Consider the following 17,835-nt stretch of genomic DNA (forward strand, 5'->3'; position numbering starts at 1 on the left):
AGTGGCCTGGGCCTGTAACTGTAGGTTGTTTTCTCTTCAGCTGTGCTGAAATACTGAAGTAGCTAGTTATCCTGGTAGACGCCATCTGAGGTCCTTCTGCTGCTGAGCAATATCTTTATTTTTCTAGGGATTTATAGCATTATATTTTCAATGTGGCGCACATATATACGTGGCAAAAGAAATGAGGTTATATTCAACCAAAAATGAAACCTTTTATAATACAAAGCAAAGGCTATAGCAACACAAAATGTCTTGGAAAGAATAATTAGCCCATTGCAAGGAGTGATAACACAGCAGTCCAATTACTGCATGTCCATGTGTGGGAGGGCACTTCCCCCCACCCAAAGCCTTTTTACATTGAGCCTTTTCACAAGAACTCTGTGATATTTCCTGTAATTCTACCGCAATAGATTGAAATCAATATTTTTTAATATTCCAGCATTTTGGGTCAGTCCCCCTTGACAGAGGTCCTCTTCAGTGCTCCCTGGGGGCTGGAACTCTGTAGACAAACATTAACTTAGGGATAGATACTGTTTATTTATGTTCTATTTCTTCCATTTGTACTGCATCTACCATTTGATCAACATGAAATCATCTCTGACTCTGCTGTGTCTGGTGGTATGGCTGAATGTGGATGCTTCATCAGCTCAGACTGGTAAGGATGTGTTGTCCTTCACTTTCTCACATGCTTGTAGTTCCACATTGTGTTAGTATCCACCAATTGCTCTGTAAGACTCTGACTAGACTATACAAAGTGGGTAAACATAACTGATGTGTTTGCTTTGCTACTTTTATCAAATGCTGCACAACAAAATCAAATCAAATTTTATTTATCACATGCGGGGAATACAACAGGCTTAGACCTTACCGTGAAATGCTTACTTACAAGCCCTTAACCAACAATGCAGAGTTATGTGCTAAATAAACTAAAGGAAAAATAGGTACACAATAAAATAACAATAAAGAGGCTATAAACAAGGGGTGCCGATACCGAGTCAATGTGTAGGGGTACGGGGTAGGTGAGGTAATGAAGGTAATATTTACATGTACTGTAGGTAGGGGCAAAGTGACTATGATAATAAACAGAGTAGCAGCAGCGTACGTGAACAGTGTGAAGGAATGTGTGTGTGTGTGTGTGTGTGTGTGTGTGTGTGTGTGTGTGTGTGTGTGTGTGTGTGTGTGTGTGTGTGTCTGATGAAAATATGCATATGTGTGTGTCCGTGTGTGTGTTGGAGTGTCATTGTACTATGTGTGAGTGTGTGGTTATATTCCAGTGAGTTTACATCGAGCCTGTGCAAGAGAGTCAGTGCAAAAAATAAGTTTAAATAATAATAAATTAAGAGGTCAATGCAAATAGTCTTTGTAGCCATTTCCTTTACTGTTCAGTAGTCTTATGGCTTGGGGGTAGAAGCTGTTAAAGGAACCTTTTGGTCCTAGACTTGTCGCTCCAGTACCGCTTGCTGTGCGGTAGCAGAGAAAACAGTCTATGACTTGGGTGGTGGGAGTCATTGACAATTTTTAGGGCCTTCCTCTGACACCGCCTGGTATAGAGATCCTGGATGTCAGGGAGCTAAGCTCCAGTGATGTACGAGGCCATACGTACTACCCTCTGTAGCGCCTTGCAGTCGGATGCCTAGTAGTTGCCATACCAAGTGGTGATGAAACCAGGCAGGATGCTCTCGATGGAGCTGCTGTTTAACGTTTTTGAGGATCTGAGGTCCCATGCCAAATCTTTTCAGCCTCCAGAGCCCTATTCACAATTTTTTTTGTGTTTGAACCATGATAGGTTCTTCGTGGTGTGGACGCCAATGAACTTGAATCTCTCGACCTCCACTCCAGTCCCATCGATGTGAATGGGACGTGCTCGGCACTCCTTTTCCTGTTGTTCACAATAAGCTTGTTTGTCTTGCTCACATTGACGTAGAGGGCGTTGTCCTGGCACCACACTGCCAGATTGCTGACCTCCTTCCTATAGGCTGTCTCATCATCGTCGGTGATCAGGCCTACCACCATGTGTCGTCGGCATACTTAATGATGGTGTTGGAGTTATGCGTGGCCACACAGTCTTGGGTGAATAGGGAGTACATGAGGGGACTAAGCACGCACCCCTGAGGGGCCCCCGTGTTGAGGGTCAGTGTGGCGGATGTGTTATTGCCTACCCTTACAACCTGGGGGCGGCCCCTCTCCGGAAGTCCAGGATCCAGTTGCAGAGGGAGGTGTTCAGTCCCAGGGTCCTTAGCTTAGTGATGAGCTTGGAGGGCACTACGGTGTTGAACAGCATTCTCACATAGGTGTTCCTTTTGTCCAGGTGAGAAAGGGCAGTCATCTGTTGGGGTGGTATTTGAATTGGAGTGGGTCCAGGGTTTCTGAGACGATGGTGTTCATGTGAGCCATGATCAGCCTTTCAAAGTATTTCATGGCTACAGATGTGAGTGCTACGAGGCGGTAGTCATTTAGGCAGGTTACCTTGGCTTTCTTGGGCACAGAGACTATGGTGGTCTGCTTGAAACCAGAAGTATATGGACAACTGCTCGTCAAACATCTCATTCCAAAATCATTAATTGTCACGCCCTGATCTGTTTCACCTGTCCTTGTGCTTGTCTCCACCCCCTCCAGGTGTCACACATTATCCCCGGTGTATTTATACCTGTGTTTTCTGTTTCTCTGTGCCAGTTCGTCTTGTTTGCCAAGTCAACCAGCGTTTATCTCCTAGCCCCTATTTTTCCCCAGTCTCTGTTTTTTCCTAGTCCTCCTGGTTTTGACCATTGCCTGTACTGACACCGAACCCGCCTGCTTGACCATTCTTCCTGCCCTGACCTCGAGTCTGCCTAACGTCTTGTACTGTTTGGAGACGGACCTGGTTACTGAACCCCTGCCTGTCCTGACCTCGAGACTGTCTAACGCCCTGTACTGTTTGTACTCTGACCTGGTTTATGAACTCTCGCCTGTACCCAATCTGCCTTTTGCCTACCCCTTGGGTTATAATAAATATCGGAACTCGGTGCCCTTATATTAATATGGTGTTGGTCCCCTCTTTGCTGCTATAACAACCTCCACTCTCCTGGGAAGGTTTTCCACTAGATGTTAGAAAATTGCTGCAAGGTCTTGCTTCCATTCAGCCACAAGAGCATTAGTGAGGTCAGGCACTGATGTTGGGCGATTAGGTCTGTTGATAACATTCCAATTCATCCCAAAGGTGTTCGATGGGGTTGAGGTCAGGGCTCTGTGCAGGCCAGTCAAGTTCTTCCATACCGATCTCGATAAACCCTTTCTTTATGGACCTCACTTTGTGCACTGTGTTTTTCAAATCAAATCAAATTTTATTGGTCACATACACATGGTTAGCAGATATTATTGCAAGTGTAGCGAAAGGCTTGTTTTTCTAGTTCCGACAGTGCACCAATATCTAAGAAGTAATCTACCACTTCCACAACAACTACATAGTACACACAAATCTAAGTAAAGGGATGGAATAAGAATATGTACATATAAATATATGGATGAGCAATGAACGAGCGGCGTAGGCAAGATGCAATAGATGGTATAAAATACAGTATAAACATATGGGATGAGTAACACAAGATATGTAAACATCATTATTAAAGTGGCATTAATAAAGTGACTAGTGATCCATTTGTTAGAGTGGCAAATGATTTCAATTCTGTACCTAGGCAGCAGCCTCTCTGTGTTAGTGATGGCTGTATAACAGTCTGATGGCCTTGATATATAAGCTATTTTTCAGTCTCTCGGCCCCAGCTTTGATGCGCGCCTTCTGGATGGTATCGGGGTGAACAGGCAGTGGCTCGGGTGGTTGTTGTTCTTGATGATCTTTTGAACTTCCTGTGACTCGGGTGCTGTAGGTGTCTTGAAAAGCAGGTAGCTTGCCCCCGGTGATGTGTTGTGCAGACCGCCCCACCCTCTGGAGAGCCCTGTTGTTGTGGGTGGCGCAGCTGCCGTACCAGGCGCTGATACAGCCCAACAGAATGCTCTCAATTGTGCATCTGTAACACTTTGTGAGGGTTTTAGGTGACAAGCCAAATTTCTTCTGCCTCCTGAGGTTGACGAGGCGCTGTTGGGTCTTCTTCACCACACTGTCTGTGTGGGTGGACCATTTCAGTTTGTCTGATGTGTACGCCGAGGAACTTAAAACTTTCCATCTTCTACACTACTGTCCCGTCGATGTGGAAAGGGGGGTGCTCCCTCTGCTGTTTCCTGAAGTCCACGATCATCTCCTTTGTTTTGTTGACATTGAGTGAAAGGTGGTTTTCCTGACACCACACTCCCAGTGCCTTCACCTCATCCCTATAGGCTGTCTCGTCATTGTTGGTGATCAAGCTTACTACTGTTATGTTGTCTGCAAACTTGATGATCAAGTTGGAGGCGTGCATGGCCACACAGTCATGGGTGAACAGGGAGTACAGGAGGGGGCTGAGTATGCACCCTTGTGGGGCTCCAGTGGTGAGGATCAGCGAAGTGTAGATGTTGTTTTCTACCTTCACCACCTGGGGCGAACCATCAGGAAGTCCAGGACCCAATCGCACAGAGCGGGTTGAGACCCAGGGCCTCAAGCCTAATGATGAGCTTGGAGGGTACTATGGTGTTGAATGCTGAGCTGTAGTCAATGAACAGCATTCTTACATAGGCATTCCTCTTGTTCAAATGGGATAGGGCAGTGTGCAGTGTGATGGCGATTGCATCTTCTGTGGACATATTGGGGCAGTAAGGTGACAGGTAAGGTGGAGGTGATATGATCCTTGACTAGTCTCTCAAAGCACTTCATGTTGACAGAAGTAGGTTCTACAGGGAGATAGTCATTTAGTTCAGTTACCTTTGCCTTCTTGGGTACAGGATCAATAGTGGCCGTCTTGAAGCATGTTGGGACAGCAGACTGGGATAGGGAGAGATTGAATATGTCCGTAAACACATCAGCCAGCTGGACTATGCATGCTCTGAGGACGCGGCTAGGAATGCTGTCTGGGCTGGCAGCCTTGCGAGAGTTAACACATATAAATATCTTACTCACGTCGGCCATGGAGAAGGAGAACACACAGTCCTTGGGAGTAGGCCGCATCGGTGGCACTGTATTATCCTCAAAGCGGACAAAGAAGGTGTTTAGTTTGTCTGGAAGCAAGACGTGGGTGTCCGTGAAGTGGCTGGTTTTCTTTTTGTAGTCCGTGACTGTCTGTAGACCCAGCCACATACGTCTTGTGTCTGAGCCATTGAATTGCTATCATGCTGAAACAGGAAAGGGCCTTCCCCAAACTGTTGCCACACAGTTGGAAGCACAGAATTGTCTAGAATGTAATTGTATGCTGTAGCGTTAAGATTTCCCTTCACTGGAATAATGGGGCCTAGCCCAAACCATGAAAAACAGCCCCAGACCATTATTCTTCCTCCACCAAACTTTAAAGTTGCCACTATGCATTGGGGCAGGTAGAGTTTTCCTGGCATCCGCCAAACCTAGCTTCGTCCGTCAGACTACCAGATGGTCAAACGTGATTCATGACTCTAGAGAACGCATTCCCAATGCTCAAGAGACCAATGGTGGTGAGCTTTACACCACTCCAGCCAACGCTTGGCATTGTATATGGTGATCTTAGGCTTGTGTGCGGCTGCTCGGCCAAGGAAACCCATTTCATGAAGCTCCCGTCGAACAGTTCTTGTGCTGATGTTGCATCCATAGGCAGTTTGGAACTCGGTACTGAGTGTTGCAACCTAGCGCTTCAGCACTCAGCAGTCCCGCTCTGTGAGCTTGTGTGGCCTACCACTTTGTGGCTGACCCGTTGTTGCTCCTAGACATTTCCACTTCTCAATAAGAGCACTTACAATTGACCGGGGCAGCTCTAGCAGGGAAGAAATTTGACAAACTGACTAGTTGGAAAGGTGGTATCCTATGATGGTGCCACGTTAAAAGTCACTGAGCTCTTCAGTAAGGCCATTCTACTGCCAATGTTTTTCCCTATGGAGATTGCATGGCTATGTGGTCAATTTTATACACCTATCAGCAACAGGTGTTGCTGAAATAGCCGAATTCACTAATTTGAAGCGGTGTCAACATACTTTTGTATATATAGTGTATTACAAACTGGGTCAGGGAGAGCTTGAAAATGTCAGTGAAGACACTTGCCAGCTGGTCAGCTCTTGCTCTGAGTATGCGTCCTGGTAATCCGTCTGAATGTTAACCTGTTTAACCTCTCTGGGCTAGGGGGCGGTATTTTTACGTCCGGATGAAAAGCATGCCCAAAGTAAACTGCCTGCTACTCAGGCCCAGAATCTAGGATATGCATATTATTATTAGATTATGATAGAAAACACTCTGAAGTTTCTAAAACTGTTTGAATGATGTCTGTGAGTATAACAGAACTGATTTGGCAGGCGAATCCCAGAGCACAATCCATCCAGGGAAAAAATGTTTTGAGGTCAATCTGTTTTCCATTAGGTTTCTATTGCAAGCCCGTTTTAATAGAAATATGCTTGCAGTTCCCACGGCTTCCACCAGATGTCAACAGTCTTTAGAAATTGGTTGATGTTTTTCCTTTGAGTAATGAAGAAGTCACCCTTTCCTTTCTGAGGCTCGAGCCAGGTGGACTGTTTCGTTTGGGGCGCATGACCTGAAACTCACTCCACTTTCATTTTATCCACTATTGAACACGGTATAGTCCGTCTTAAATTTTAGCGATTATTTACGTTTTAAAATACCTAAAGTTGGATTAGAAAAGTTGTTTGAAATGTTTGGAACAAGTTTACAGGTAACTTATTAGATATTTTGTAGTCATGTTGAGGGAGTTGGAACCGGTCTTTTTCTGAAACAAACACGCTAAATAAATGGACATTTTGGGGATATAAGGATAAAAGGACCGTTTGTGATGTTTATGGGACATTTAGGAGTGCCAACAGAAGATCTTCAAAGGTAAGGCATGAATTATATCGTTATTTCTGAGTTTTGTGTCACGCCTGGCGGGTTGAAATAGGATTGTCATGTGTTTATATGTGGGGTGCTGTCCTCAGATGGTTTGCTTTCGCCGTAAAGCCTTTTTGAAATCTGACACGTTGGCTGGATTAACAACAAGTGTAGCTTTAATTTGAAGTATTGCATGTGTGATTTCATGAAAGTTTAATATTTAGTAATTTCATTTGAATTTGGCGCCCTGCACGTTCACTGGATGTTGGTCAGGTGGGACATTAGTGTCCCATCTAGCCTAGAGAGGTTAAAGGTCTTAGTCACATTGGCAATGGAGGGAGCGCGATCACACAGTCGTCCAGAACAGCTGGTGCTCTCATGCATTGTTCAGTGTTGCTTGCCTCAAATTGAACACAGAAGGCATTTAACTCATCTGGTAGGCTTACGTCACTGGGCAGCTCAAGGCTGGGTTTCTCTTTGTAATCTGTGATAGTTTGCAAGCCCTGCTATAGCCGACGAGCGTCAGAGCCGGTGTAGTAGGGTTGAATCTCAGTCCTGTACTGACGCTTTACCTGTTTGATTGTTGGGCCAAGGAGGAGGCCTTTGGCAAAGGCTCACATAGTCTGGTAAACAGAACACATTGTCAATTGCTTCTTGCTTCAGGGATATCAAAAGGATCACACTGTCTGAAGGGATGATGGGTACTGAGAGGTGTAGGGCAACCCAGCCCCCGAAGTCTTTCATCAATACTCTATGCAAAAGGATTTATTGTCTAATAAGGAATTCAGCATTCTCTGTGTTGATATCTCAAACCCCTATCTGTCTCACTTCTGAGAAGCAGTAATACTATTGGTCAACAACTCAAATAATTCAGATGTTATGAAGGGTCTTAGATTCATTGTCCCTTTTTTTTTTTGCTACTGACCTGTGCTGGTGAGATAGAAAGAGCGAGGGTGTTTCTTTCTCTCTCTCTCATGATCCAGTTGTCATGGCACAAGCCATGGTCTCTCTGATCATGCCTAGAATAATGCCTTGTAATGTCAATATTGCCTTCTAACTTAAGATTTACGCCTTGTATGTTAATCCATTCATTTCGCAACGTAATTAAATACTTGCCTTTTGATATAGATAATTCTCCTACCTTTCTTTTTTATTAAAAACAAAAAAATGTGTTTTAAGTGAGAATAGGCATTTGTCTGAAGTCGAAAAATAAATTAAATTCACATGAGCACAACAATGCTTATTCCACCCATAATCTACCAAGGTTTTCCAGCACACAGCTTTGACCTATTACAGTAGCTTTGTTGGTAATGTACTTCAGACTATGTGTAGGCAGGTTGCTTAGGATTCAAACCTTCTCAAACAGCCTCATTCATACTCAACTATATATTGACATTTGAAGTCAGCAGGGTAACTCATCTCTTTATCTTGAGGCACACTACTAACATAATGTGTTTCTATTATTTTTTGTGTCCAAAATGCAGAAGTGAAATGTAATTTATCATTACCACCAACAAGAGGAACCAGTTACACACCTGCTGGCAGAAATCTGTTCTTGCCTGATGAAAGGCTGACGGTGACCTGTACCTCAGGATTCTGGAACTTTTTCTCACGTCGGACTGAAGATATAATAACATGCAAAGAGGACGGAGAGTGGTCATCTTCTACAGATTGTGAACGTATGTTCATACTGGAGAGTATATTGTAGTATGATATATTGAGAGTGTATTGGGATATACACAGGTGAATCGCTATATATTACTGTACAGGTTTGATTCATGCTGACACTAAACATCTCTATCATTGTAGTGACAACATGTGGTGATCCACGTGACCCTCTTGTGAGTTCTCCCTACCGCTGGCAGCGGGGTCAATTGGGAGGAACTCAGCATTACAGCTGTAGAACCGGATTTAAAACCACAAATGCCCGGGGTGTTGCCACATGCACAAGTGATGGCTCCTGGACTCCAGACCCACTCTGTGAAGGTGCAGTTTATTAAAGGAAGCCATCTTTGAATATCACTGTGGTTTGATTACCTTGTGCTCCGATGTTAGTTTGGACTGCATCAGAATTACATTGTTTGTCTTTCAGAGATAACATGTGACAAGCCAGATATCCTAAATGCTGTGATTAAAGACCCTAAAACGAGATACAAAATCAATGATCCGCTCACTTATGAGTGTAAGATGAATTATGAACTATTGCACAGTACTGCCAGACCTACTGCTACCTGTACAACAAATGGCTGGACCCAGACACATGGCTGTAAAGGTAGGATGACATTTCAATTTCAATCATCTAAAACTCTGAGGATGTGAGTGAAGACACTGATCCAGAGGGTTTAAGGCTACTGGAAAGATCAAGCATCAGATTTTAGCCTATTGTTTTATTCCCTATTTGATGATTTGGTGTGGAATTGGTAATGGCATGAACGTTCACTCACTTTGCTCTGATTTGGTTTTCCAGATATTGCTCTGTTCAGTGCTTTTACCAAACTGACAGCTTGGCCAAAATGTCATGATATGGTAATGCTTTATAGAACAGGTCCTCTAAGTGCGCTGTTAACTGAACGATGTGTCAAAATGCGTTCTGTAATGTTTCATGCCATTGTTTCCCCCACAAATAAAGGGGGTATGCATCATATTGACGGTATAAGGAGGTATAGACAGGTGTGTCACTGTGTGTTACTGTACTGGTAAGATTCATGCTAACACTAAACATCTCTATCATTGTAGTGATAACATGTGGTGAACCACGTGACCCTCTTGTGAGTTCTCCCTACCGCTGGCAGCGGGGTCAATTGGGAGGAACTCAGCGTTACAGCTGTAGAACCGGATTTAAAACCATGAATGTGTCACATTGTGTTCTATAATGTTTCATGTCCTTGTTTCCCCCAGAAATAGAGGGAGCATGTATCAACCCACCTGTGATGAATGGATTCATAGTTCAGTCAAATGAGAGGAATGTTGATCCCAGGAAAAGGAAGATATACTATTCCTGCAATGTAGGGTTCAAACCCTCTACCGGGGGTTGGTGGGGTGAAGCCACATGTACTGAGGGAACATGGTCTGGAATATTAGAGTGTATTGGTAAGAAAACAGATCCTCTAGATATTACCTCTTTACAAAGTAGATCAAGAACAGTAAAATGCATTTCCTTCGCTAGATTGGTCTGAAACTCAATCTCAATATTCTTTCTCTCTAGATCAATCACAATGTGGCAGAATCCCTGTCATTCCCAACACAAAAAAGGTACCTCACAGTGAAGTCTATAACAATAAACAAACTGTTACAATTGATTGCAAAGATGGATACACATCTGAAAAGATGACTATAAAATGTAAGGATGGAGAATGGCAAACACCGTTACCAGCTTGTAAACGTGAGTAGTTGTTAATAGTTTAGTGCATTTGAAAAAATCACTTGATTTTAATTGTATGCAGTGGCCAGTCATCCTTCAATGTATGTTTACTATATGTTTGAATAGTTTGGAGAAAAGGCCCCAGAAGCCCATATGATATTATGTAATTACATAGGTAGTAGTTCTGTGTATGTACTGTGTGTATGTTTTCTACACAATCTTTCATCAATATTTTCTTCTCTTGAAGCGCAAGGCGTTCCATGTGATCCTCCACCTAAAGTTGAAAATGCAATTGTTAAAATCCCCTATCAAAATAAATATATAGAGGGATTTGAAGTGAATTATGAATGTCGCAAGTCCTTTTGAAATAGAGGGACTTAAAAAAACTTACTTGCGAAAATGGGAGTTGGACAACTTCACCACCAACATGCAAACGTAAGTATTGATAACTGTTTGAAACTGATGCAGTAATTCAGTTTAGAGTTACTCTGCTATGAACATCACCTATTCAAACAGGAAAAAAATGATATTTAAATGTTCATTGAGATGAAAAATTCTGTATCACATAACACCATTATTCTCCTCTCATACAATCAGGGATACTTGTTTAGGCATTGCTTGGTTTTACAGAAAATTCCATCTCTGATTTATAGTTTCTCAATATGTCTCCAATGTGTCCACTTTGAGATAGTTGCTGTTGTTTTTTGCTATAATGCAATATAGTGTAGTTTTCCTAGATATGATCATGGATGAGTTTCAGTGCATATTTACAGTATATATCACAAATTGCCCCAGTTACATTCACTGAATATGGTGTACATTGGCCCTTGACTATGGTTCTATCCATACAGTCATTCTCTGCCACTTTTGTGTCTCTGATTGTAATTTGATAATTCAAACATGCTCTGCTTCACCTGCAGAGTACTGTGGTAAGACTGAGGGCACAGGGAGGAGAATGGAGATTCCTGAGCAAGGGCTAGAGAGATACGAGAATGGGAACCAAATAGACTATAAGTGCATCAGCCCATACAAAGGCCCTGGAGGAAAAGCAACTTGCAAGAATGGAGAATGGCACATGCCAATTGAGTGTAAAGGTAAGTCTTAAGTCTATGGTACTGTATTATCATGGTACTGTATTTTTTCATGGTACTGTATAATCTTGACAATGTATTATCATGGTATTGTATTATCATGATAGTGTATCATGGTACTGTATTATCATGGTACTGTATTATAATGGTATTCTATTATCATGGTACTGTATTATCATAGTATTGTATTTTCATGATAGTGTATTATGGTGCTGTATTATCATAGTATTGTATTATCATGGTATTGTATTATCATGGTCCTGTATTATCATGGTACTGTATAATCTTGACAATGTATTATCATGGTACTGTATTTTCACGGTCCTCTTATCATGGTGCTGTATTAACATGGCACTATCATGATTATGCTACTGTATTTTCATGGTATTGTATTATCATGGTATTGCAACATGGTACTGTATTAACATGGCACTATCATGATTATCCTACTGTATTACCATGGGATTGTATTATCCTGTAATGTATCATTGTAATGTATTTTCATGGTATTGTATTATCCTGGTACTGTATCATGATTTCTATCTATTCCCTGTTTAATCTAGCAAGCTGTCCTGATCCCCCTCCTATGAGTAATGGAGATTTGCTTTACTTCTTGCCTCTGGTGATCTCAGCTTACTGGACGTGATAGCAACTGTCTTGTTGGACGAACATGTAAATGAATAACCCCTGTCAATAGTTTGCTCCAATTATTTTCAGATTGGTGTTTCATGATTGTCCAACATTAAATAAAGTGTCTCTGGTTCTAATTTACTCATCTACTCTTTAGTTCATCTGGGAATATTATCATCAAGTATTTTGTTACGATATTGAAGCAGCCAGACAATATCTATTAAAATGTTCCCGTAGTGTTCCTACTACATCACAGTCACTGAGTGAGTCCTGAACATTAAGTCAGGAATATTGTTCTTCAATTCTTATACGCAAGAAAACTTTGAATGTAATGTTATGAATGTTTTGTTGAGATGGTAGGCTAATTTTCAGCAAACCTTGGCATGCTCCCAAGGTGTAGCAATTGATTTTGGCCCTCCCGTGTTGCTTCTGGAAAACATGCCTTCATGGGAAATTGTGATATTGGCTTGCTGGAACAAACATACTGAAGGCCATGTCAATAGACAGTTAACCAAATGTATATAAGGCTTATGGAAGTACAGTATTTGTTGTTCAACATGTTTTGTTTCAATAATGACCATATAAATGTTTTAATGGAGCCTATCAGCATTCAAACTAACTGTAGCCCCCAATGTCTTTCTAGCTCTAAACTATCCTCAACCACATGCTTTAACCTCACTGGTAGATGTGGCTAGCTCTAAACTATCCTCAGCCACATGCTTTAACCTCACTGGTAGATGAGGCTAGCTCTAAACTATCCTCAGCCACATGCTTTAACCTCACTGGTAGATGAGGCTAGCTCTAAACTATCCTCAGCCACATGCTTTAACCTCACTGGCAGATGAGGCTAGCTCTAAACTATCCTCAGCCACATGCTTTAACCTCATTGGTAGATGAGGCTAGCTCTAAACTATCCTCAGCCACATGCTTTAACCTCACTGGTAGATGAGGCTAGCTCTAAATATACAGGGTGCAGAGAATATTGTAGATACAGGATGTCTTTATTATGTAGTTGAACAATATTTCATCACTAGTGGAAGAGCAAGTATAGTATATTATAGTATAGTATAATATAGTGTCAGGATTCACCTAGCGGTCATGATTTGGGCCGTACAAATGTTTGATGTATTAGAATAATTGATTATGCGTATGTTATATTAATAGAAGGGGAGGGGTTATAAGACCCCCTAACATATTTGCAAAAGGGTTTTCTAATGATCAATTAGCCTTTTAAAATGATAAACTTGGATAAGCTAAAACAACGTGCCATTGGAACACAGGAGTGATGTTTGCTGATAATGGGCCTCTGTACGCCTATGTAGATATTCCATAAAACAAATTCTGCCGTTTCCAGCTACAATAGTCATTTACAACATTAACAATGTCTACACTGTATTTCTGATCAATTTGATGTTATTTTAATGGACCAAACATTTTCTTTCAAGAACATGGACATTTCTAAGTGACCCCAAACATTTGAACAGTAGTGTATGTTACCGCACACTGTAAAAACGAATTGCCTAACTCATTAAAGAAATTGAGTAGTGGCTACTCAAACATCTCCAACGGTCAGTAGAACTCAAATCATAAAAGTTGTACTAACTCAGATGTCAATAAGATCTCTTATCACTTAATGTTTTTGAGTATTGTTTACAAATATTAGGTTAATGAGTAAATGTAACTTTATTATTTGTGTTCTGCTACTCTGAAGTTGAGTTTTTGCAAGTTATGATGATTTAATATTTTAAAGTCAATCTAACATTTCTTAAATAAGATGTTCTTGATTCTATTATGTTTTACATCTTTACTTAATTTCTGACTACTACTTTATTATCTTAATATTTGAGTAAAAATCACAGATTTATCTACTGTATCTGTGTTGTGCTGATATAGAACGGGTATTTAAACACTTTGGACTTTATGATACTTTTACACAATGTTTTATGCATGTTTGAAGAAAGAAAAATATATTTTTGTAAAAAATAGTATTAAGCAGGTTGCTATAATGTGTAATTGATCAGGATGTCAGTACAGGATATCAAAAACATCTGGCAAATTGACGTTCAATAATGAGACAAGCCATTCCAACCATCAACAAGGTCGTGTGCACCACTCTTAATGACAGAGGTTAATGCAGCTTCCTGTAATATTCACAGCTCTACATCCAGTTTCTGCTAGAGAAATGAGAACTGTTCTCAACAATGACTGGTTACATCTCTACCTCCAGTTACTGTTAGAGGAATGAGAACTGTTCTCAACAATGACTGGTTACATCTCTACCTCCAGTTACTGTTAGAGAAATGAGAACTGTTCTCAACAATGACTGGTTACATCTCTACCTCCAGTTACTGTTAGAGGAATGAGAACTGTTCTCAACAATGGCTGGTTACATCTCTACCTCCAGTTACTGTTAGAGGAATGAGAACTGTTCTCAACAATGGCTGGTTACATCTCTACCTCCAGTTACTGTTAGAGGAATGAGAACTGTTCTCAACAATGGCTGGTTACATCTCTACCTCCAGTTACTGTTAGAGGAATGAGAACTGTTCTCAACAATGGCTGGTTACATCTCTACCTCCAGTTACTGTTAGAGGAATGAGAACTGTTAAAGGAATGAGTTCTACAACCAATTCCTTCGATCTCATGGCTTGGTTTTTTACCTGACGTGCACTATCTTTTTGAGACGCAGTTGGTAAACGTTTGATGGTGGAACAGCCATTTCCCCCCTGTGAAGGTAAACATTTCACTTTAGCCAAAACTAAGCAAATCACTTTATCGCCAACAATATGTACCTTTAGACGTTACATCAGGTGTGCAAATGTTCTATTCAGCAATTTAGTGATTTTAGACGTGACTTGTGAAACTGCAGAGAGGATTAATAATGTGAATGTGATAGGAGTTCTCCAAAACAACAGCACCATGAAGTATAGACACAGGCTACAGTTTGAGTGCAGCAACCCAGACACGTTCTGAAGGGGGTCGTAAAGCTTCAGCTTACATGAAGAGATGGGCTCTGGCTTGTTGGACAAACATGTCAATGGATATAACCCCCGTCAATAGTTTGCTCAAACTATTTTTTCTGGGGCTTGCATAAACTAAGGAACATTGATATCACAGGAGTTGTTTTTCATGTCAGTCCGAACTTCAATAAAGTACCTCTGGTTTTGAATACTCAATTATTTTGTCTGTTATTAGGGGAACAGTATTATACTAGACATGGTCAGAAACAACAACGGTGGGGATAAAGCATCTCATGGCAGGAAGTGGTCACAGCACAAGGCTCTTTCAGGTGACATCAGATGTTTTATTTACAGCAGTAGGCAGTCAAAGTAAATATTTACAGAATGGATTCAAGAATCGCTCCGGTATATTTTCTGTTTGGCATGTGCAAATTAGATCTAAATCACGTCTTTCTATAACCAGATGCTTCACACACACACCTATCTAGACAGTTAAAACGCCACGTTACTCACCCATTGTCAGGAGACTTCTAGTGTTTTTCTCCCACAGAGGTTTTTAGATCATTAACATGGGATAATAGTAATAGGTCTACATGTTCTTTAATTCACCCTTATTCAATCCATTAACCTACAGCCTAAATGCTTCCACCGTGTGGCCACCAACCATCAGTGTATACACCTTGCATCATGTCTTCTTATTGAATCAAATGTTATCAAAGACAACTCATGGAGCTTTTTCTAGATAGAATCAAAACATTAACAACGGTTCATGAAGTTATAGGCTATACAACACCCTGCAATGTGATCTTTCTCCGTAGTGGTGAGTTGTGTCCCCGAGGCTGCAGATGGACGGGTGGTTGTGAGCGGTCTGCCAGATGATGATGGTGTTATACAGTACGGTCATGAGCTCAGGTTCAGCTGCCCCAACCCAGCACACCAACTGAAGGGAAACCCACAGGTAGTGTGTGCCGCGGGGGGGATGTGGAACAGCCGTTTCCCCATCTGTGAAGGTAAACATTTAAGGTCAGCAAAAACAAAGCAAATCACTTTACGGACAACAACACATTACTTCAGGTGTGCAAATGTTCTACAGCTGCACCATTGAGAGCATCCTGACCGGATGCATCACCGCCTGGTATGGCAGCTGCTCGGCATCTGACCATAAGGCACTACATAGGGTAGTGCGTACGGCCCAGGACATCAATGGGGCCAAACTTCCTGCCATCCAGGACATATATACTAGGCGGTGTCAGAGGAAGGCCCAAAAAATTGTCAAAGACTCCAGTCACCCAAGTCATATACTGTCCTCTCAAGCCGGCAAGCAGTACTGGATCGCCAAGTCTAGGTCCAAAAGGCTCCTTAACAGCTTCTACCCCTAAGCCTGCTGTACAATTAATAAAATGGCCACCAGGACTATTTACATTGACAGCCCCCCATCCCCCTACCCCTTTGTCTTTACACTGCTGCTACTTGCTGTTATTATCTTTGCAGTCACTTTACCCCTGCCTACATGTACTAATGACCTCGACTAACCTGTACCACCGCACATTGACTTGCTACTGTAGCCTCGGTATTATTTTATTGTGTTACTATTTATTTTGTTTATTTAGTAAACATTTTCTTAACTCTATTTCTTGAACTGCATTGTTGGTTAAGGGGCTTGTAAGTAAGTATTTCACAGTAAGGTCTACAGCTGTGGTATTCGGCGCATGTGACAAATTACATTTGATTTGATCTATTCCGCAATTTAGTGATTTTTCTCTCTTTTTCCCCCAGAGTCTTTTCTCTCTTCACAGAGTCTTGTGAAGCTGCAGAGAGGATTAATAATGTGAATGTGTTAGGAGTTCTCCAAAACAACACCATGAAGTATGGACACAGGCTACAGTTTGAGTGCAGCGACCCTAAACACGTTCTGAAGGGGAACCAGAGGTCTTCTGCTCAACCAATGGACAGTGGAGTCACTCCTTTCCAATTTGTTGTGGTAAATAGTATTTGTATTGATCTAACACATTGGGAAAATAATGCAACACAACCAAGTTATTTATTGTTTAAAGTAGATTTACAATTATTTCCAACTCACACACAAAATTAAGCAAAATAAAGCATTTTGGAAACTAGGAAAGTTTCCTGGACTGCTATTCTTGCTGGGAAAAAAGCAGCTGGGTACATTAAATCACTAGTACTTTTATGACCTCACTCATGTCTTCCTAGAGCCCAAGGATTTCTGTGGACCACCTCCACATCTCATGAACGGCGACACGATGGGCCGTACCAGAGAATGTTACAGAAACAGAGAATCAGTTCATTATGAATGCCAGTCTTACTACACCCTTAATAGCCTTTCATCCTACAAGACGTGTCCTAGTGGGATCTGGATTGGAGAGATGGCATGCCTGAGTTAATTATATCTCTGAAACAACATTTGCCTGATTCATATCCAATCACTCGCTCACATCCCTATGCTATGCCCATGCTCACTCCCATTCACAGATCATGGTGGATTGTTGGGATCAATTCCCTTTCAAAGCCCCTCTGTGATCTCTGACTAGCCAGGGGAGATAATAAGGGCCTAGGGATTGGAGTGAGGGAGCAAATTGGAACGGGGCCCAACTGTAATGCCACCTGATCTTCAGGACATTTTCACACACTGATTCCTGTACCATCTTCTCGTTTCAGAAACCTGCACTGTGGATGAACAGCTAATGAACACACAGAAAATCCAATTCATGCATCCTCAGAAAGATCAAACTAAACACTATGTCACACATGTGGACTATATCACTTTTAAGTGTGCTGCTCATAGTAGACTTAGCCCAGGAAGTGTTGATTTTCGTCAGCAGTGTATACATGGGGTCATGAACTTGCCTCATTGCCAATAGTGGCTTCAGCTCA

At 41.7% G+C, this 17,835-nt stretch overlaps 1 protein-coding gene across 1 annotated transcript; it reads left to right on the plus strand.

Moving 5' to 3' along the window:
• The first annotated feature begins 561 nt into the window (after positions 1-561).
• Positions 562-12,014, plus strand: LOC106560549 (coagulation factor XIII B chain). Its single transcript, XM_014123544.3, is given in 10 exon segments — positions 562-655; positions 8,386-8,580; positions 8,711-8,887; positions 8,994-9,173; positions 9,800-9,991; positions 10,107-10,283; positions 10,510-10,640; positions 10,643-10,697; positions 11,183-11,356; positions 11,917-12,014. Coding segments are annotated over 10 exon segments (1,434 nt in total). The 5' UTR covers positions 562-585; the 3' UTR covers positions 12,000-12,014.
• The last annotated feature ends 5,821 nt before the right edge of the window (positions 12,015-17,835 follow it).

The sequence above is a fragment of the Salmo salar genome, chromosome 10, assembly GCF_965601325.2.
Source record: "Salmo salar chromosome 10, fSalSal1, whole genome shotgun sequence".
Lineage (NCBI taxonomy): Eukaryota > Metazoa > Chordata > Actinopteri > Salmoniformes > Salmonidae > Salmo > Salmo salar.